Here is a 21650-nt window from a genome sequence, read left to right on the forward strand (position 1 = left end):
CTGTGGGAGGCATGAGGCATTGATACCTATACATAGGCAGATCCAGTGAGGTTCTATTGTTAAATGCTTGCTGGATTACGGAAACTGTCAAAGATAACAGAGGGCCTTGGTATCACGACACATTTTTCTTTTTTTTCTTTGGTTGTGATATTAGAATTTTAAAAAAAAAATAGAATTTGAGAAATAGCCTATATCCCGATATACCCCTACACACACACACACACACACACACACACACACCATTGGCTAATTTAGGTGCTCTAAACAATTCCATACACCATTTGGCTGTGTGGCTGGTTGTCCCTCTCTGATGTCAGCTCTGAGTTCATTGCCCCTCCAGCTCTACAGCGTGCTGTATAGGCCTATCCATTGGATCCAGCAGCTAATAGCACAGTACATCCTGAAATTTGGCACCTGTTAAGAGAATGTGCCTCTGGAATGCAGAGAGGTCAGCATCAGATGTGACAGACAAATAGAGAGTGATACACTGATTCACTAATTGACTTAATTGAATAGTTTCACAGCAAGCTAAGCAGGGAGCACGACCTCTTCACGTTTCTATATGTAATAGGTCATATTTTGGAAAAAATAGGCGTGCCAATAGCTGTCCGGAGAAAGAATTTGGTGACCGGGGGGTTTTCTTAGTTGGAATACATGGAACAGATTTTTTGAGGCATGTTAATTGGAATTACATTAACATGCCAAAGTGGAAGGGAATACTGCCACTGCCACTGCCCCTCTTGTGAAGCCGATATGCAAACAAGCACAACCTTAGGCCCTTCTCTATGAAGCAAGGAAGCTATGATGTAGGATGATTGAAGAATTTTCCCCCAAATATTGACAAACCTCGCTTATGCTGACCTCAATTCATTGTATTTCACCCTAAAATTCACTAAAAATAGCCACTACATATTTTTTTTCCACTAATCACTATTAGTTGTTATAGAATACTAGTTTATTAGGTACTAGTGACAAGTTTTTTACTAGTCACTTTATTATTACTGCCTTTAATAGGCTAAATTGAGTAAATACTAGGTGAGATTTCAGCATATTCCCTGACAATACAGAAGCACGTATCTCTATTCCTACACAGCTCTTTTACATACGCTCCCCCGGACATCATCCCACTGGCTTCATGAGCTTATTGAAGGTACTGACGTTCGACTACCTGTGGTGATCCTCATTTACACCTCCATCTGCCTGAATGGTGACCACAGAGACAGGCTTTTTTTTTTTTTTTTTTTTAGAGTGGAGCCATCAGGGGCAGAATAGTTCTGAGTGGTACTAAAGGGGAATTTAAAAATAAGCTGTTTTAATTCTTAAAAAATAGAAAGAAAAACATACATATTGTATGCCAAACTGGATTGAGGTGTTGGAAATAGCAACAATCAGCTGTCTTCCTAGATTTGTTTGCTCGGCATACAGTGTATTACTGCTTTAATTTGTATTTATATTGTGTATACTCCCCCTACATTATTTGCTTTTTTTTTTCTTTTCTTTTTTTCATATTTATGTTCAATTTAATTTTACAGGGTAATAACTCAAAACAGTGATTCCCATGGATCCTCAGCTAGGATTCCAGTCAGCTTCATCGTCAGGTTTAAAAATATTTCTGTATAGAATTTATCCATTTCAAAGAAATTTGGTAACCTTTGATAAATAGTATACCAATTTTTTTTTTCCAACTTTGCTTCTACATGAAAGCTGCCACTGTATATATGAAACTATATGAATAAGAAAAGCACATCAACTGATTGTATGGATTAGTTCAGGTAGTGGTTGAAGGCAGACATACATCACCTCCAGTCATATCTGTTTCCCTCTGCAGTCATTTATCTGCAGTGTAGTAACTGTGTCCAGGTTCTTACATTATGTTACATTATGAATCAATGAAACTCCAAGGGCAGATAGCATAGGATCCCCTACTGGTGGGATATGTAGTGTAACTTTTAGCCAGCACAGTCCCACGACTTTCCTTTTGCCATCATTTCTCACACTCAAAACTTGTAAAACAAGGTTTTTCGTAACTGTGACGATACGAGACAAGTGAGCTAGAGATATACATCAAACATTCCACACGCCAACATTCCATACATATGAATCTCCCATTCTATACACACAACATGAGGACGATAAAACACACTTAAAACATATCATCCTGGTCTTATACCTTCTCACTTTTGTCCACTTCATTTTTAACTTTGTATAAGACTAGGAAGAATCTAGTTTTGGCATCATTGTTTCAAAAAGTATTTTATTCATCTGAGAATCTACTAATACTACTAATACATGTAGTATTCTGAAATGTATTGTCCCCTGTGATTTCTTGGAAAGACTATAAGCTCCTCCCATTTGATGGTCTGGTCCTCATTGCTTAATAACCAGCTTTTCCACCTCAGTCAGTATGCACTGCCTACAGCACCACTGTTTCCCAGAACATATAAACGCAGAGATCAGATCAACGTGAGCAAGCTTACAAGTGGCCATGGGATTGTTTCATGGGATCATTCCAGGAGACATCTTGAGTGGTACTTGGCAGCCCATAAGGCAATTTACAAGAAAAGGATACAGAGCCCTCACAGAGCAATAGGGGGTAGGTGGTAGGATGTTGGGAGACTTGTAACCAAACTCTGCCTCACTCTGGTTCAAGATCCTTAGGAAAATAGACACTCCTAGGCCCGTCTGATGGGATCCCAGTCCCTTGTGCAAACCAAAAATGTTGAACAGAGAGGCTCTTTGTCCGTACGAACCCCAGGACACTCCAGCTCCATGCTCTCTCACATGGACCTTGTGCCATACACACCTCAGTCAAAATCTGCTTAAAGCATGGAGTAGAGCTTGACCACTGCACAGTGCTTTTTCAATATCACAGTTTATTTAGAGGAGTAAGGTAATGTAATAAGCCTCTTTTTTTTTTATAGAGAGAGATTAAACAAGTTCCTACTACGGCTCATCTTTCTCGAGCTGAAGATGGATGTTTGATTCTTGCGATGTTTCTGAGAACTGAGAGTGTAGAACTAGAGAATGGAAACGTTTGATAACAGCAGTGATTCAACTGGGATACTTCAGACCCCAGGAGCTAACTAATTATATAACAGAGGTAATATGTGAGGTTCAGAACCTTTATTCCAATTTCAAAGGAATAGATGGGGCACAACGAGGTCCATGAAGCAAATACCAAAGGGGATGTATTATGTTTTGTTATATAACCCTTTTTGTTTTTATAAGTACTGTTAGCACAGACATAGGAAACCTTCTTGTGTGGAGGAACTACAGTAGATACAATATAACTAGCCTACAAGCCCAGAGGCATATGCCCTTTACTAATCTATCTGACCGATATGGAAAGTATTTCCAATAAATCCCTGCTTTGTCACCCTTTCACTCTCCACTTACAGTATGTTTTAATCTTAATGACATGAATAGTCATCTCTCTCCACTCACAAACAGATACACAAACAAAGACCTTGATCTCAGAAACCCAGAGAGCAATGATCTCTTTGAACACTTCCTCCAAAAGGTACATAGGAGCAAAGCAAACAGATGTTTTCCCAACCTCCTTGTCGACTCATAAGCAAAAGGCTAATGTGTCATGTGTGTAAAGATTAGCTCCAGTGTGTTTGAGAACTTGCTCAAATATCCTTTTTAACTATCTTCGACAAGTATGGCAATTAAACAGAAGGCTCCTGTGTAACTGCCATAATTAGTGGTTCTTGGAAAAAAACAGAAACACCTTTTCTTTATATCACCAGCAACTTTGCGCTGCATGATAGCACTGAACAGAAAACATCCAATTTCTTCCTTCTCAGAACATGAGCCCAAAATGTATTGCTTACTCTTCATATACACATAATAAAACAAACCAAATTTACAGTATATATACATATCTATTGCTACTGTTTCCAACTAAATCTATTTACCAGCCTTTCTTCACAAGCTCAAAGATGGCTTAATTCTCTGGATTCAAACTGATGATTTGGCAAATCTCTCAAAAACCGCATACACTCAAGAAGGATAGAGAAAACTATTGTAAGATGGATGAAACAATTTTTTCCCCCTTGTGGTCCAGATTTAAACATTTTTCTATCCTGTAACTTGTATTGAAAAGATGGGATCTGAGTCACATTGTCATATGAGTGTTTTATCAGAGCCCGAGAAACCTCTCATACACTGACAACACAAAAAATGCCCCCGCACACAGACACAACACACACATACTGTATATATGTACTTGCAACGATCAGCGTAAACAAACAATGAAAGATTCCAGTGGATTCCCTCTCTTAGAATTCAAATATGTATTGAATGGTGTTATGGATCCACTCCTCAATACAGTTGCCATAATAGGAGAGGTCACATAAAATAAAAAAAAATAAAAAAGTTATGCAGTTCACCCAAATGTTGATCTTGTGCATCATGTATTTGTAATGTTATCTGATAACTACCTTGCATTTTGGACAATCGCATAATGGCTTTACAAAAAATAATAATTAGGAATCAAAATGAGAATAAAGAATTCATTAATTAATAAATAATAGGAATAATCATATTTAGTCTAAAACTAATGCTACCCTTCACATTATCACAGATAGCTAGCCTCAGTGTGATCTGTGTTTACACCACATAGCTATTGACACTCTCTGTTGGCCTGTTAAAATCAGATTCCCATTATCTTTGTGAACATTACATTATAGGAATAGTAACATAAGCTCAGTTCACTTGTTCTCTCTCTTACCTATCAGGGACTGCAAAAATAAAGACATGACTGATGAAATGTAAGAAAAACACATGCACACAGATACGAGTTCAATGGGTTCAAAGATAACACAAATATATTGTAGTAAATTGAATTGCACAAGCTTGACAGGAAACAGGAAGTCACTGCAAAATGTACGGGAATTTAACAAAATTGGCAAATCCAAATTGCCTTATCAAGGGAACATCAAAGAGCGCAATGCTGGAAGAGCAGGTCTGCCTTTTTTGGTGGCATTGATTGGAGGTTAACTCGGGAGTCAAAGTGAGATGCCAAAGTCAACAATAGTGACTCAGGAAGAAAAGCAGCATCAGGAAAAAAAAGCAGCAATGCACACTAGAATGTCCAGACTGAGGGAAGCACCACATGGGGTACATGATCTACTCAAGTTGATTCATTTTAGTCCTTGACCTTAATTAAACCTCATCCTGCAATGACAATAAATACATGAGCTGAATGCTGGACATTTTATTCTGACATTCAATATCCTGACATTGTTCATGACGAGAGGACAAGACAACAACATTAGGATTACATAACAGCGTAACATGTCACCACGGTTATGATATTGCATTAATAGCACAATGAAATACTGTTATTATCATTTGTCAGATTCTGTGGCTCTATTTAATATGTAACAAGAACATGTAGGAAGAGAATAGCACTCAAATTCATGTTTACAGTTTATATCAACTGAAAAAAAAAATCAAAAACTGAACATAAATTGAAAACTACATGAAAAAAAAAATCTCTGGAACAGTAAACAAAATATTTTTGAAGTATCCCAAAAACAAACAAGCCATTAAGCAAAATCCATATTACCTTGTGGTCATGTCTACAAAACCTTTTCCCTGCGATTTTCAGGGAATACCACTGCCTCCCTGTGGTATCAGTGTCATCTTTGCACACATCTATCAGTCAGGATAGTAGCCATTATCAAAATAAAATAATAGAAGAAGACAATTTCCATAAGACAGATCACAACATCAGCTATATGTCTTGTCAATAAAGTTTCTATCACACAAAGGCAACTGGGGGTTAATCTATTCTGCTATTCTCTTTGCTGGCTCCACAGGGTCCACGGGGTACAGAGCACCCGATAGATGCAAGGCTGACACCCTGTGTTGGTGGAAACAGTCAGGACAAAATAAGATGTAGAGGGTGCCAATGAACACTAGGTAAACATGGTGACAGTTGGACAGGCTTGGCAGACAGAGCCAGGTCCAGCAGGGTCTGGAGGGAGTTGGAACACATGCAGGTTGATGCTGAATGCAGGTAGGGGGTGGCGAGGCACGGAGTAGCCAACAGTCCAGTAGAGCAGTGATTCTCAACCTTTTTCATATCAAGAACCCCTCATTTAGTACACATTAGCACCACGGACGCCCATTTGATGAGATTTTGTCTCTCTGACCCAAATCTCGGTCTGGGTGGTTGCTTGCTGTCGCGGGGGCTTGAAGCCTGGGTCCTCCAGTTGAAGGATGTCTCCCTGCAGCCCAACTGAAATTGCATCAAATGTAGTTCTACACAAGACATGTAGACAGTAACCGCTACCAATGTTTCTGACTGCTCTATACCAAAAGGCAACATTAATAGGTGAAGAAAAATATGCAATCTCAGTTCACTGCAGAGATGCACCCAGTCCAATGGGAAAATTCAGCACCATTTCTATCAGCCAAGAGAAATTCATTACTGTGGGTGAGTCACTGCAGCACCACATGGTTTCTACCTGGCTGCTCACCTGTGATTGGAGCAGAGTGTTATAAGGTGATCTCCACTCTCAAGCCGTGCGACCATCTTTTCCCCATCTTTTTCTCTCTCTCTAACACATAAAACCCGCTCAAAACAAACCACAAAACAACATCCCTTTAGAAAGGCATGCTATATCTTCCAGCAAAAAATCACACCCCCCAAAATCCAAAATCTTGGAGCTGGCAAGCCAGATAAGTCGTAATGCCTTTGCCGGTTTCCAATATTGCATTTGGCTGTACTTTCTAATCTTAATCTAATCACATCTAATCACATCTAAGAGTTAGCCAGTCCTGTCTTCTTCAGATAATGGTTTAAGTGAAAAGCTGCAAGCTTAATGAAAAAGTGGGAACTGATACAGTTCCGGCAGACAGCACAGCAAATACTTATACAAGTTTACAAAAGGAGAAGTGCCTTTGCTTGAGATAAAAATGGCTTCAAAATTCCATCTAATTCCTGTTCTTATCTACTGCCAAAATAAGGAAAACTGGTAGCATTGTTCATTTCAGCATTGCTATCAATCTGAACAAAGAACACTCATCTCTCCTCTAGTACCAGGTGTGTGAAGAATGGGACCTGTATAGTTTAATGCCAGAATAAAACAGCAGCATGACATCTATGCAGTCAATTTGACAGCAGTAAATATGTAAAAATAGATGTAAAAATAGCTGCACCCTACAACCACCTATTGGGAGGTCCCAATGGAGAATGGGACATAAAGCAACTGCTTCATTAGATTAACTGTCCTGGTGAGTTGCTGTCTAAACCACCATTCATCATCACTTCAAGTGGGCGAGTAGGATTTAGAAATACTTGAACATGAAGGGTGGCTTTAACTATGCAATTCTCTGCTGAGATCTATAGAACGGTTCATGTGATATGCTGTGAAATAGTGGCAGTCTGTAGTGGTCAGACTGCAGAAGCCAAGGGAGAAGGACTGCCGTTTCATAGATTCTGTTTTACTTAAATCAAAAAGAAGGGGCCCAATTCCAATACATTTTTGAGCCAAACATATGCAAGCTTTGAGCACACTTACTCTTGATCGGTTGCTGAGAATTCAAACCGCAAGTTAGGATATTTTAAGGTTTTTTGACTGATTTTCTAAATACGGCAACTGAGACTACATTTTCAGTTTCAATCAGCTTGCAAAGGAAAAGGGAGATCATATAGTTTCCATAATTGCACTGCTACCATAACTCAAGTTTATTAAATATGATCAAGTCCACCCAGTGATCACTTAATTTCATTTATTCATGTACAAACTGGGACAATATTTTCATAGAAACTGTACAACTCTTTCAACATGCTGAGACAAAAATGTTATTACCACAGGAGAAAAAAATAAAGGAAATATGTAAACAAGGAAAGTAAATTCACTGTGCATATATACAAATCATAAATTATATTATCCACTATCTTAATATTCCTCCATTGCAGATTTTTTCTATTGTTTGGTTTAACCATTAATGACAAGAGAGGCATAATCTGAGTGTTCTTCATTGATCCAACATGGAGGAAAATCAGTAAAGGGGAAGAACCTCTCTCTTCGCTCCTTCATGACATTTCACTGAGACGGCTGACGCAGGCATGGTGGAGCTCCACCTCATCAGCCGGTTTCACGATCTCTACAGAATTTGAATGTAATGAAGGGAAGGCGCTGGAGGGAGTGTTCACCATGAGGATAATGACTCCATCCAAAAAGGAGCACAGCACCTGCAGGATATGGCCATTTCTTGGGCTTGAGTGGATGAAACTAATAATCGCTCACTCCATTTCAGTGAAACGGGCAAACATGGCTTTGCGGACTGCATCCTTGTACGTGTCTGAGGCAGTGAGGTTGTAGTTGCTGCCTTTGGTGCCAAGACCAGCTCCCTTCGTTCTCAACTGTGCCTAAGAAGGAAAACCACAAACTTGAGTGAGGTTTACTAGGACCAAGAGGCATGTATATTTATTCTGACGGGTAAATTTAACATTTAACAATTTAACACAAATAACCGTTTTGTGTACCTCAATAGGTGCAGTGATGCCCTGCTGGTTGCGACCTAGACCTTTGCCCTCCTTCCAGCCCATCGCCTGCAGCATTTTGTTCCCAATATTGTCACTGTTAAGACCATCTTTAGTGGGCTGCTCATAGTTACTGCATGGGGAGAGGGGAAATATTAAAACATTATTGAAAAGACACCAAATGACCAGAAGCACCCTGCAAGGAGAGCAAAACAAGCAATTTGCACAAATTTATTATTTGGGGGAAAAAGGTCTATTCAGGCTACATGGAGAACTTACACGACTGGTGTTGGTTGGGCAAATTTCTTCTTTTTAGGCGCTGGGGGTTCAGGGATGCCATATTTCTCTCTCCTCTCAGCTGCTCTGTCTCTATATTTCAACTATTCACAAGAAAGAGGAAAAGCTTTTAATTTTAAACACAAACCCAGTAACACGGAAACAATGACACATTAGCAACTGGGTGGTTTTTGTATTGAGCCAAACCTCAGTCTCTTTTCTCTCCAACTCTTCCAGCTCCGCCTCGCTCAGTTTGGATCTGCGGAGAACCTCCAGGTTTTGCTGGGATAGACCAAGTTACAAGTTAGAATGGATGAATGGTCTTATACTTTGCTTGACCCAAAGTGTGCACTTTCCCTCTTTAGGATCAAAGAGAGTATGTTTACTTCCAAAGAGTGTGTGATAATACCTTGTGGAGGTCAGAGAGCTGCTGATGGCGGACTAGACCCTCCTTATTGGGGAATTGTCTCCTACACAACAAACAAGCCATCTTCTTCCAGTCTGTCAGCTTGTCCAGGCCCTCCTCACTATACTCAAGCTCTGCTCCCCCCTCCTCAGGGTCACTGTCTCCACTGTAAGCCGCCACAAGACCACACTGACCATGGATATAAAAACACTGTTAGTATAAACAATGGAAGAACACAAATGGAGTGTAGATATGCACTTACATCTGGCTAGTAATAAAATAATTTCCACCATACTGCAAAGGCAGGTTTAGCCTCCAAAACCAGGGATGTTTGAACCTCTCACCTTGGTAGTGTTGACTGAGCTGGTTGGTGCCTCCTCTTCAGGGCCTTTTAGTGTCTCTTGCATGAGTCTCTCAAAACCTCCTGCCTGCTGGAAAAAACAAAACAAAAAACAATCCATTCAGGCCACTTATTCCAAGAGCCGTCAAAGTCCATCTGTAGTTTACAGATGCAGTCTCAAGAGAACTTTGTGATACATTAATGAGCCCTGTTGGGATACCTTCTTTTCAAACAGTGTGAAGCCTGCATCAGCAGCTGCTGCCTCTTTCCTCTCCTCTTGACTGATGGGCTGAAAGCTACTCCTGAAGTTCTCCTTCTGCTTGTTTAAACTTTTAGCCCACCGTTCCATGTCTTTAGCGATCTGAAAGAACAAAAACATGATACCTTCAGTACAACCTCCCATATACTAGTTACTGTCGAAATATTGGGATGAAAGCTATCTATATATTTCCCCTTTACATTCATTTAGCTGTGGTGGTCCCCTACAACTGGAAAATTACTTCCACAACTAGAAAATTTAAATCATCATCTGGCCTTATCGTATGGAGGGCCAAAAGACATGAAAATGCAAATGCTACATTTAGCCATTAATCACTGTTACAGTCTCAAAGGGCTTCACAATGCCAACATTATGAAAACAATAAATGAAAACGCTTTATTATGCTTAATTTTTTACTGTTGTGCTAGGAATAATCATGCAACAATAAAATGTAAATGTGGAAATTAAATTATGAAGAGTAAAATGAAAAGTTAAATATAAAACTTGAAATTAAAAAGCATTAATAGGAAATTCAAATACTAAAGATAAAAATGGCTAAATAAAATATGATGATACAAATATCCAAAGTATCTTGTTTCTACAATGTATAATGCACAATATGTGTGACAGTAGGATTTATGTCACTGTACCTGCTGGGCAGTCTTGCTCTTGGGCTTGTCTTTTTTATCCTTAGCTTCTTTGCCGCCTGCTGCTGCAGAGCTAGCGGCCATATTGGCACTTTGTCCAGCAATTGCGTCAGCTGTGGCAGGGACATATGTCTGCTTCTCACTGTCCCAGTACAGATACTGCTGAGTCTGCGAATTGTAGTAATACTGAAAGGAGATAAACACCAATGTTAATAAACAACACAATGCACTCACCAACATAACTGAAAACCAAGTAACTTACACATGTTGGTTGTGCACTACTTACATGTGAGACTGCATCATAGTAGAGGCCGGTTTGAGGGTCGTAATAGTAGCCAGAGGACTCATCGTACTGATAGGTGGATGTGTCAGGAACAACTGTCAATTATACAACGCAACATAATTATCAACCAGTACAGCAGACCTTTTTTATGCTAGTTACAAGAAAATCCACCCCAAAACACAATTCACACTATTCCTACTGCCTTTCAAGTCCAGTGAGTACTTGTGAATATTAACACCTCTTTCCTAAATCTAAAATCCAGACAATTAAGACTCTAATGTGTGATACCATTTGAAGTTTATTGAGCTTCTTTAGTCAGTCTACAGGCAGTCTACAGGCTGACACTTCAAACTCATGAGTTTTGGGTACTGTCACATGGTCCACAGATTTGGTTTCCTATTCAAAGCAACAGATCTGGAAAGTGTCTCTCAACATCAAAGACTAGTCATGGCTCTCTTGCTTGTAGCTTTAACAGAAACCCTTGTACGCCCAAATCTTTAATAAACTGTCTGAGATAATAATTACATGTTTCCACTACATTTACAAAGCAGTAATGGCATCCCACTGCTGTAAATCTCCTCAAAATCAAAGCAGCATCAGATTCAGGACAGTGCTTTGAATCAGTTGTACACACACTGTACAGTTGTACAAGAATTATTTTGGAACCGCACGTGGCTCTCGAGTTGGAACTGGGACAGGTATCCTGCTATAAAACATCCCAAAGAAAACACTATAACGCAAATATGTTTTTTGGTGGGTTTTCTCTTTAAGCATCTCAAACATCAACAGAGCATATTTTTGAAAGGGCTCTTGTACACTCGTACCAGTGCTGGTGTCAGCTGTCTGTCCAGAAGCTGCTGATGTAGTGGTAGCAGTAGCAGCTGAAGGGGAAACTGGCGCAGACAGTGTTGCAGCACCCGGCGGAAGTCCGGTCTGGGGTTTTGCTTCCAGTTGCTGCACAACTGGCAATGCCTGCAATTAATGTCATGGTTATTTTAGGATAGTTTGGGAAGGAGTATATTGAGATTGTTTTAGTCTGCATTTTAATAATGGTGCCAAATAATGTAATGAAAAAAATACCAATATGCTGTATGTTACCTGGATGGTAGGCTGACTAGTTATGTGGGGCTGGTAGACTTGCGCACTCTGTGAAATTACTACTCCAGCTGCAGTTGGAACAATCTTCACACCAGGGGCCGCTTAGAGTGGAAAAGCAAAGCTCTATGACTATTTTTACAACACTCAGTTGCTGTGCAGAACAGGTCAGACTAATGTCTAGCTCTGCAGAGATGACGCAGAGCTCTTTTGTCTGTTTGTTGTTTGTGCATGGTTCACCAAACAACAATAACTAACAGTAACTATCATTGCTTATGCTTTTGTTAAGCTTGGAGGTTTCATGTATACACAGACTTTGACCACACAACACGGGCTGACGAGATGTAATCAAAGTGTCATTATAACAGACGCCAACTTCACTCTCAAACTCATAGGGGTTCTGTACTCTAATTCATTTTTCAGCATTTCAAACATCATCATTTCCACATGCTCCTTGTACTGGGTATGTTCTGTTCCCAAAGATCCATTTATATTATAGTATGAATAGCCAGTAACACTTTGCATAATCGTTTTAGCGTCTCTTACCTCCTAGAATTCCATTACCCTGGGAGGTGTTGGCCCCTGCTCCTTGCTGGTAGTACGCCTGGTAGTCCTAGTAACACATGCCACACAGTAAAAACACTACTATGAAGCAGTTGCATACACAATCCAGTTATCATTATCATGAACAAGTTTCCCCTGAAGACAGAAACCGGAAAACCGAGATTAAAATCTATGCCGACACACTGCAGACAGCCCAAAGATGCTTCACTGCTAATCAGGAGATTTTGTAGGCTTCTACAACGTTTGCTGCTTTTTTTTTTTTTTTAAACAAATCCATCCAAGGTAGGCTGAATGGGAGCATTTTGATCAATTAGAAGTGTCAATACCTCATTGTAGTATCATGTTAGATACTTTTTCTGAGACTGATGGCCTCTGATTTAAAGCAACTAAATTCCAGAACACCAGAAATAGTCTGCTCTAGGGTTGGGCTGGTATAAAAACATTTAAAACCGGTTTGACATATGGTCAAATACCGGCTTACACTGTAATACTGACTTTGACCACTGGGTGGTGGACGCAAGCTGCTCCTGAGCAACAGCAGTTTGTTTCAAATTAATGGAAAAACTCAGTAGCCATTATAGCTTGTGAAAGTTTTTCGTGCTCAGACAAAACTTGAAGTTCTGTTTATAAACAAACATGTTATATTTATCACGTTTTCATGTTGCATATAAACAGTACAATACGATTTAATACAATTGGTTTTTGATTTGCCAGATCATCTTATAATGACAAATGCCGGTGCAGTCGTCGTGCAGAAATCTAATCGGTGTAAGCTGTTACACCATATCACACCGGTGAAACTGGAAACCGGCCCAACCCTATTCTGCTCTAAAATATTTCACTCTGTAGAATGTTTACTCTTTTTTGTTCTACTCACCTGTGAGGATGGTGTATAGCAGTCTTGCAGATAGCTATACTCCGACACTCCCTCTGAGCCCTGCTGTGGCTGGAAAGGAGAAGAGTGCATTAACAGTCTGTTACATGGGTATTGGGAGATAACACCAAACAGGTTGGTGAGAGGAACTAGGACCTACCTGACTTGAGGACCACTGGGCTGCAGCAATGGCAGTGCTGGCTACAGAGAAGGCACTGACACGATTCCCGTCGGGTAGTAAAAGGTCCCTAAAGAGACAAAGGGAAGATAATGGATGAGAGTTTATTCTCAGCTTGAATTTCAGTCTCTTTAACATGCATCAAACAAGGTCATTGACGGAAAGGACACTTCACCATGCCATCTCAACCAATGAGATTTGAGAAGGAGATTAAAGAGTTAAGGAATATAGGTAATAGTGTGGTAATATGGCCTGAATTTTATACCACAATATATTATTAAATGGTGGACAGTAACGGTATAGGCTTTATCAGGGTATACTCATTTTTCTGGTAATGTAATTTGAACAATGTTAAGTACAAGAACCCTCTGGAAATGTCTGTTTTTTGCCTCAGGTTTCAATAATGCAGTTACTGCAAACTTTTTGATAAAACTGATGCAACATTTTTTTTACAATACTTATACTTGCATGTTTTGTCTTCAGGGGGTAAAATAGGTTGCTTACCCTGGCAATGACAGTCACGCAAGTCATAGCTTCCTGTAGTTTTCTGTTTTTGTAAGCTAACCATGTCCACGGGATGGAGGATGCCCTCTTTTTGTTTTACACAATCTCTTCTTTATTGTTGACTTTCGTTTGGTCGTAGACTAGGAGCTGTGCTCACTTCACTTTCACTTCCCTGAGGCTTTGTATCTCCACTTACATAAACACATGGGTACTACTCATAAAGCAGCCTTACCGAGCATTCTTTCTGCAATTTTCCAACAAACTGCTTGATGTCCGTGTAACTAATGTTCAACCAAAGATTCCTCACTTCCATCTGGACCATCTGGACCAAAAATGTCTACCGGTGTATTGTCTCTAATGTCATACCACCCACCGCTAAGAGGCAACACTTGGAATTCACTCCTGCGCTCTGGTAAAAACTGTCATGCATCACAACACCAAGCAACACTAATAACACTCACTTCCTGGCACTCTTAGCATAATCCACCCCGATTGTTTTCCCATCCAGCTTTAGGGGAGGCTGCAGTCCCTGTAGGATGGTTAGCAGCTGAGAAGCCTCCTATGAAAATTGTGAGTGGACAGATATGAGTTTAAATAGTGAAGTTTAAACAGTGACATGCAAACAGGGTAATAGCAATTTCATCAAAGAGAGAAGTAGAGGCCAGTTAGTAAGTAATATCATTAGAAAAGCCAAACGGAAGCCACTGAGAGAATAATAGAGGAAGGGTTGATTGTTGAGTAACAGTAAAAAAATCAAAGTTCATGTGTAGATGTTAAAAAAATCCTGTACCAGAGGGGAGGACAGCTGTACAAAGGCAAAGCCTCTGTTCTGGCCCGTCTGTTTATCCTTGATGAGGCGAATGTTGTTAGATGAGAGATTGGCATATGGTGCCAGGACTGTCATGATGGCCTCAACTGTGGTCAGGGGAGCAATGTTCCTCAAGATGATCGCTGCACAGGACAAAAATCTTAATTAAAAAATATCCTACCTTGGCTTGTGATCTACTAAGCCTTTTGTTGTGAAGAGAATGGTGCATAAAGTCTGCAAAAAAAAAAATCAAGTCCTTACTGTCACCGTAGAAATCTCCACTGGGATGAGTTTCTGCGACTCCAGTAGTACTGCTGGTCTCACTCTCTGTTGAGAGAATGACAGAAAGTAAGGGGTGCATTAACATAACCTCCAGGACTGTGTGATCATGAAAGAACTGGAAACGAGGAACTGTGCCCTGTGCTACAAAAGGACTCACAGTATTTAGCATATGACATGGCCTATTTCATACAGCCCATTATGTATTGTGCTTTATCCCCATTTTATTTTGTCCTTAGGGTAGCAAGGAAAAATATGCATGCTGTATCCTGTCTATGTTCTTCGCCTAGATCTAACATAGTGACAACACTGAAGAATGCAAATCAATTGGTTCAATAGGCCTCTACAGCTCCAAAAACACAAACTTGTGTGCTGCATCCCAGCACTGTGCCTCAGGCTGTCCGGATGTCTGCAGTCAGTGGCCTCTTGGTTGATGAACTACTTACCAGCTTTGGCTGCTCCACACCTGAAGCACTTCAGCCTCCTCCGGAAATTGTACAGGCCACACTGCAAGCAACCGTTCACATCATTTTTATTTATCATACAGCTACTAAGGCCCTGAACAGTGTTGCCTCAGAGAACACGCAATCTAAACTGGTGCAGCGTACCATACTTACCTGAGACAAAACCTCAACCTTTACCACTTATTGTCCAAACGTAGATGTACCACAAAATAAGCTGACAGCACAGCATACAATAGTAACTGGGAGGCCTAACATTTGAGGGGATTTCTGTAGAATCTGTGTGTGGATAATGTGGCCATAAGATCAAGCCAGATCATTAACTTACAGTGTTGCAGAGCCAGTCTTCATACTTGTTTCGGGGATGGCTGTAGTGCATGTCCACGCTTTTGCCTTGGATGGTCAGACGTTTCTGCAAGAGGAGATCAAAATCACTCAAGTTTTCGTGGCTAGTGTTCATCTCATCAACAGAGCAAGCAGTGTTGGAAGGGAGAGAAGGGGGAGAGGGACCCCCCACAGATAGCGTTTGTGTTAAAGACAGGCAAAAGATGTATATGTGAGCATGATGTACAGAGGGTTCTTAAGGTGTTTGGGACCCGAGTGCCCAGACTGAGCTGGAGCAGAGTGTACAATGTGACCCTAACAGACAATTATGACTGCTTTCTGTAAAACCAGGGATGGGCTTTCCACAACAAATATCAGAGGGGAAAAAGAGATTTTCTAAGAAAAGCAAGATTTAAAACAAAAAACGAAAAAGACCCTCTAACTAGGGGTCAGATTTGAGAAAAAAAAAATGTTTGAATTAAAGTTTACATTCACCTCTAAAATGTCATTGACAATTCCTCTATCAGCCATATTGCAAGGTAAAGATAAAATGTGTTCCTTGGCTGAATAATGTGCAGATTCCTTAGGGAGATGACATCGCAATGCAAGTCATATCTGCAGCTTTGTTGCTACTACCATTACAGGGTGGTATATACACCAACACTAACACTTATAAATCTTGAATATAATTAATTCTATTATCCTACAAATTGTATATTGCTCTTTGGAATACAATCCATGTGTTTTTCAAACAGACTTGTACAATTTCCACACTGCTTATTCAATACATTTTGGTTGCCTTTTTGGTTATCTTTCAAGATCCCCAAGATAAAAACTAGACTTGGCGATTGTGAAGCAACCTGATTGGTCTCCATCCATCGGGTAGCATCTTGCAAGTGATAAAAGTCCACGAAGGCGAAACCACGGCTTATACCTAGAGACAGCATTCAAATATAGACGGGAGGCGTGTTAGTCAGAGTCCATGGGCATATTATTCAAACTCTGTCACAAACTGCTTCACGACCCAGGCCCTGTTTGGTAAACAATAGGCCATTCCTTAGGAGTTTTACCATAGCAAGAATTCCTGTTGAATGCCAATGTTTGAACCGCACTCAACAACAAAGTGTGCCTGTGGCAGTTGACTTTCTCCAACAAAAAATGTTACTGCTGCTCTTACTTACCTTACAGATCCACAAATTAAATGAATGAATGAATTCAAATGTTACGGCTCTATCTTTTATTGAACAATTTGTCACAAAAACTATTGTTCTAAGCTGCTATGGCAAAACGGGTCTAAATGGAAGCAGATTGGCCCTATGGTCAAAGACTGGGGGAAGGAAGGGCTCCATGGTACACCTGGTTCTCACCTGTCTTCTTTTTCATCAGCCTGATATCCACTGGCTGCGGGCCCTCCAACTCGTCGATGGCAGTACGAATCTGCAAAACAAGAGGTAGACACCCCATTATCATCTTATACAGACACCACATTTAACATTATAATCCAAAAACTCACTCCTGTCCACTGTGATTCAGGTTACATAAGGACAAGTATGTATGTCCATGTGTCTACTTTTTATTGCAGTGGTAGTACCATACATGCAAGCAAACTTAAAGCCAAAATGGTTGCATATCTACAGAAGAAAACTAAGGACTTACATCATCTTCACTGACGTGAGGAGACAGACCCCAGAGCATGATGGTCTTGCTCTTCTTCTCCTCCCCTGGCTCCCTTCTGTAGTCCTGCTCTGGGTAGTCTCCATCAGAGTGATAACCATCTTCTGATCTATCACTGTTGCGTCGTTTCCTCTCTCTCTGAAGACAGATAAATCAGTGCATCAGTGAAGTGTGGGTATATCACAGAACATGAAAATAGTCTGTCTAAGCATACTAAAAGCTAATGACGTGAAATCATTGAAATCTGAATTACTACCTCTGGACTGTCTCGGGTTCCTCTGCGATCTCCTTCATAACGTTCGGTACGTCTCTCTTCTCCCCAGCGACGCATGTTGTGCTCACGCTCTTGGTCCCTGTCTCGTCTCTCACGCCATTCTGACTCATCACGGGCCTGGTCAGAGCCATATCTACCACTGCGTTCAGTGCGACTGATCCTGTTCAGAAGGACATTGAAAGAAAAGGTAAAACAAAATTGCTATGAGACACATTTAGCATCTTATAGATCTGCAGTCAATGCCTATTCATTGTTTAAGCAGCAAAGACAGATTTTACATCTCAGTTACTTCACAAATTCAAGGCTGAGTTCTCCAGTTTCTAGCTTTAGGAAAGAGTGGTGCATGTTCACAAGTATTGACTGAACTGCCCTGTTTCAATGGGTGGTATTGCCCTTTAAGTTACAGAGTAGCGTCTTAGATGGGGTTTGACCTGATATTCTCTCCAATTCAAGAGAGAACAGCACATATTGGGTCTTAGGATAAAAAAAGTAAGCTGCCATTAGCCATAACAACCATGGCGACGAACCTAGCACCAAACATTACTCACCGTTTATCAGCTCCCATGTCTTTCTAGCTGCAGCACACACGACCTTATTATAGGAAAAGAAGGAAAGAGTTCCGTGTTATTAAAAACCTCTGATCTGTATCTCGATTCAGTCGATGAAACGTTAAACGGCAGGACGACTCCCGTACAGTCCAATGATCTGGGTGACGCACAGCAAAACAAAATGCTTGAAAATGGATCCGGTCCAACAAACAGCCATAGCTGACACCAATGACGCCAAAGACTAACGTTAGGTAAAAACTGTTTCGATGTGTAACTTGGTATCAAAGTACAGCAACTCACCTGTGTAGTTTGTTACGACAGTTACTCCCACTAATAGTTTTTCAAATTGATATGTGCTATTTTTTTTATCGAGAACTCTCATCTCAGATGCAAGGACTTGCTCAAAACACTGCAACGACAGCAGCACCTTCTTTGTCCCAAGATGCACTGGTGTATGTCCGGGTGCATGATGGGTAGTGTACGTTGGGAATGCCGCCATCTTACCTGGGTATACATTTAAGAAAGTAATTTATTTGTATGTATTTATTTTTATTAGCCTATTAATTCTTTATGGGAAGCACTTTGTATTATGCTCTAAAAGTGTAAAGCGCATTATTAGTTTTAAACATTTTAAACATCAAGTCAGAGGCAGAGACAGTCTTGGATGATCTTAGGTTCAAGCCCTATGTTGACAAACATCCTGCCCTGCATTCATGATCCCTACCAGCTCCAGGGGTGCTGTCCTGTAGCTGACCCTGCTGGAGGGGGGCAAAAAAAAGGATAATTTCCTATGGTAATAAATTAGGTATCACATTATTATGTTTTATGATGTTCCTCTTGGTGGGTGTATTTAATGCCTGGTCTCCAAACTTGTATTTATAGTCTCAGACTCAAGCCTACTGTATTATGACTTTGCCTAACCACTGGTGGGTGTCAATAGATTCTTATTCTTATATTTATTGTGTCCAGTCTATTAAGCTGTCATCCAATTTAACATGATTGGAACACAATCATATATTTATGATTAAGCCCACCAGTTCAGTGCTGTGGTTTTAATAGGTTTTGATTCACTCCAGCCTTGGTCTCGACTTGAACCAAACTACCCAGGCACCTCGTTCTATAAACTGGATTAAAAATAATTCAGTCTTTTTAATGTGTCTATGGACAACACATTAAGTGTCATCATGGCCTATCACTGTTGTGTACAACATGAGGTGCCTGTAGGTAGGGCAAATGATTGTGAAAACATAACCTGGCTTAATGTCACAACATGAAACATGGTCATTATTTTCCCTTTATTACAGTATTTAAATCCTGAAACATCATCACCAAACAGTTCACTGTACAAGCAGGTCCTTAATAAAGATGAATACACACAGTTACTTGTTCAACTTGGCACACAGGAATGTTACCCTTTCATAACCCTTTGTGTTAATGACACTGTAGACAACACATATGGTCAATAAATTGTGCTGATGCCAGATCCATAATTCAGCTTCACAATATGCTTTTAAAACCAACAAGGAATATGGAGGTTTTTCTTGTTTCGTAACATTGGTGATGTTTGAGTCACTGACACCCGAGACAGACAGAAGTTCTTGAATAGAAGTGTGTCATGGGATCAAATAACACAAAAAACTCAGCCATATAATATCAAAATTATCCACATGGTCCCAAAAAAGAAGGGTGAAATCCATCACACTTTATCCAAAAAATCAGGGGGGTGGGCAGGTGGCTTCATGATGCTGTGAATTTCCATGACAGGTTAGGTTAAGGTCTCTCCTTTTGTCACCTGTATTGATAGACAGATGCATGTTTATGTAATGAAGACTGATCATATTTCAATTTGCAACATTCACATACAAAAGAGGGCCAGTAGACTCCATTCATTATAATGTAATATACTTACTCTGGCCTCAATATATTCAATCCTCCTCTCCAACGCTGTCAGCTTCTCATTGAGGGTGGCTAAGCGGGACCGACACGACATATCTGTGAGGGTGAGAAAATGTAGGACATTAAGTAAATATAATGGGAATAGCCGTGATCCCTTTTATATGGTGTATATGCTGACAACTGTGACTACATTCACAGGGGAAAGACTGCAAAATGATGTTGTTGGCAAATATTTATAAGAGAACTCAATTTTATTTAAAAGATGTAACGTTAGTGACTGCAAAACTGACAGCGGAGCAGATAGAAATTGCGGTGGAGGCCATAGCCATTATGTTTAGTTATCTTCATCCATCGGGCCTACGATAATAGGCCTAGCCGTTAGCTGTATCAAATTCTCAAATCCAGTGTTAGCCAGTTTGTAAACAACGAAGTCAACGTGGGAGGTAATTTGACACCAACATGTCATAATAATCACACATGGAAATAATAACACAAACTCTAAGCTACGACAGCTACAGCTGGCTAACTGGGAGTGGCCGTAGACATCGACATCATAAACATTAGCTAACGTTAGCTAGCTTGCTACAACAGGATAGCTAGCTAACTGATGTCTGTGTCGTGTAATGTGATTGATCTGAAGTAGTTTCTTACCAAACGAATTCAGAAAGTCGGCGATTTTCTTGATGCTGCTCGTAATTACTTCTATGTACTCTCGATTCGCCCAATCTTGGTGAATCTCTCTTTGCACTGGGTCTTCCTGGCCAGCCATGTTGGTTTAGTTAAGACGAGTCGCGGATGGGCGTTCAGCCAGGAAGCAAAACGTAGGAGGGCGACGTTATAATCAGAGAAGCTTGACGTTAACGGTAATAGCTCTCATCACCGACCCAGGTTCAGTGAAAGATCTGCATCTCAAACCTATACTTTGACCTAATTGGGTAATGTGCACAATTTGCGTGTACCTTACGTTAAATATAATCAACATGCCCAGATGTTTATAACTATTTCCAAGGAAGCTTGTGTCAAGTATTACTACTATATATTCATCATATATATGGTTCCATCTGACTTTTGTTGTCAACTAAGAACGTATCGTTAACGTTATCCCTGATTATTTTGACAACATGTATTAACATGTATTTATAACATTTATAGAACGTTTGAGTTAGTAAAAGCTGATTACTTTTGCTCCATTGGGTGTGAAAAGTTAGGCGAAACACTCAGCATCTCAAAGCTACACTAACTGTAGACATAATTTTATTAAATAAACATTCCTCACGAGACCCCGAACAAAACTAGGCCGGTTGCCTAGCAATTGTTATATTTGCCAAACGACGTAAACAGAGACAATACTAACGTAATACAGCTAATTTTACTCCCGGTTGCAGGTAGCCTACTAATCAATTGAATGGTGAGGTCATTTTTTCTCTTTTCTGGATTGTCCAAGGCACACTGAACAG

At 40.2% G+C, this 21650-nt stretch overlaps 2 protein-coding genes across 2 annotated transcripts; both read right to left on the reverse strand.

The window, feature by feature from the left end:
• Nucleotides 1–7732: 7732 nt before the first annotated feature.
• LOC139650362 (RNA-binding protein 5-like) lies at nucleotides 7733–18734 on the reverse strand. Its single transcript, XM_071527011.1, has 25 exons — nucleotides 18598–18734; nucleotides 18298–18340; nucleotides 17732–17909; nucleotides 17458–17613; nucleotides 17169–17238; nucleotides 16662–16735; nucleotides 15806–15889; nucleotides 15463–15523; nucleotides 14999–15064; nucleotides 14720–14880; nucleotides 14391–14488; nucleotides 13408–13495; nucleotides 13251–13319; nucleotides 12356–12422; nucleotides 11813–11913; nucleotides 11539–11686; nucleotides 10718–10809; nucleotides 10435–10617; nucleotides 9746–9886; nucleotides 9530–9616; nucleotides 9189–9374; nucleotides 8987–9061; nucleotides 8783–8883; nucleotides 8507–8636; nucleotides 7733–8389 (listed from the first exon to the last, which is right to left on the reverse strand). Exons 2-25 carry the CDS (start codon nucleotides 18312–18314, stop codon nucleotides 8264–8266), a joined length of 2559 nt encoding a protein of 852 aa, XP_071383112.1. The 5' UTR covers nucleotides 18315–18340; nucleotides 18598–18734; the 3' UTR covers nucleotides 7733–8263.
• An 844-nt stretch (nucleotides 18735–19578) lies between these two features.
• brk1 (BRICK1 subunit of SCAR/WAVE actin nucleating complex) lies at nucleotides 19579–20995 on the reverse strand. Its single transcript, XM_071527029.1, has 3 exons — nucleotides 20845–20995; nucleotides 20207–20289; nucleotides 19579–20089 (listed from the first exon to the last, which is right to left on the reverse strand). The coding sequence occupies exons 1-3, from the start codon at nucleotides 20960–20962 to the stop codon at nucleotides 20063–20065; spliced, it is 228 nt and encodes a 75-aa protein (XP_071383130.1). The 5' UTR covers nucleotides 20963–20995; the 3' UTR covers nucleotides 19579–20062.
• Nucleotides 20996–21650: the final 655 nt, after the last annotated feature.

The sequence above is a fragment of the Centroberyx affinis genome, unplaced genomic scaffold (assembly GCF_046629955.1).
Source record: "Centroberyx affinis isolate AG114_WGS23_722 - 3 ecotype Tasmania unplaced genomic scaffold, CSIRO-AGI_Caff_v1 ptg001484l_1, whole genome shotgun sequence".
NCBI classification, from domain to species: Eukaryota; Metazoa; Chordata; class Actinopteri; order Beryciformes; family Berycidae; genus Centroberyx; species Centroberyx affinis.

What these genes read in the sequence shown, in the direction of transcription:
- LOC139650362 (XM_071527011.1), bottom strand. An exon ending in CTAGTCAGCCTACCATCCAG is followed by an intron (nt 11,687 to 11,812) that starts GTAACATACAGC and finishes CATTAATTGCAG; the next exon opens with GCATTGCCAGTTGTGCAGCA. An exon ending in TGGAGAGAAAAGAGACTGAG is followed by an intron (nt 8,884 to 8,986) that starts GTTTGGCTCAAT and finishes TCTTGTGAATAG; the next exon opens with TTGAAATATAGAGACAGAGC.
- brk1 (XM_071527029.1), bottom strand. Translation starts at nt 20,962, where the DNA reads ATGGCTGGCCAGGAAGACCCAGTGCAAAGAGAGATTCACCAAGATTGG. An exon ending in CGACTTTCTGAATTCGTTTG is followed by an intron (nt 20,290 to 20,844) that starts GTAAGAAACTAC and finishes TCACCCTCACAG; the next exon opens with ATATGTCGTGTCGGTCCCGC. An exon ending in TTGAATATATTGAGGCCAGA is followed by an intron (nt 20,090 to 20,206) that starts GTAAGTATATTA and finishes CTATCAATACAG; the next exon opens with GTGACAAAAGGAGAGACCTT.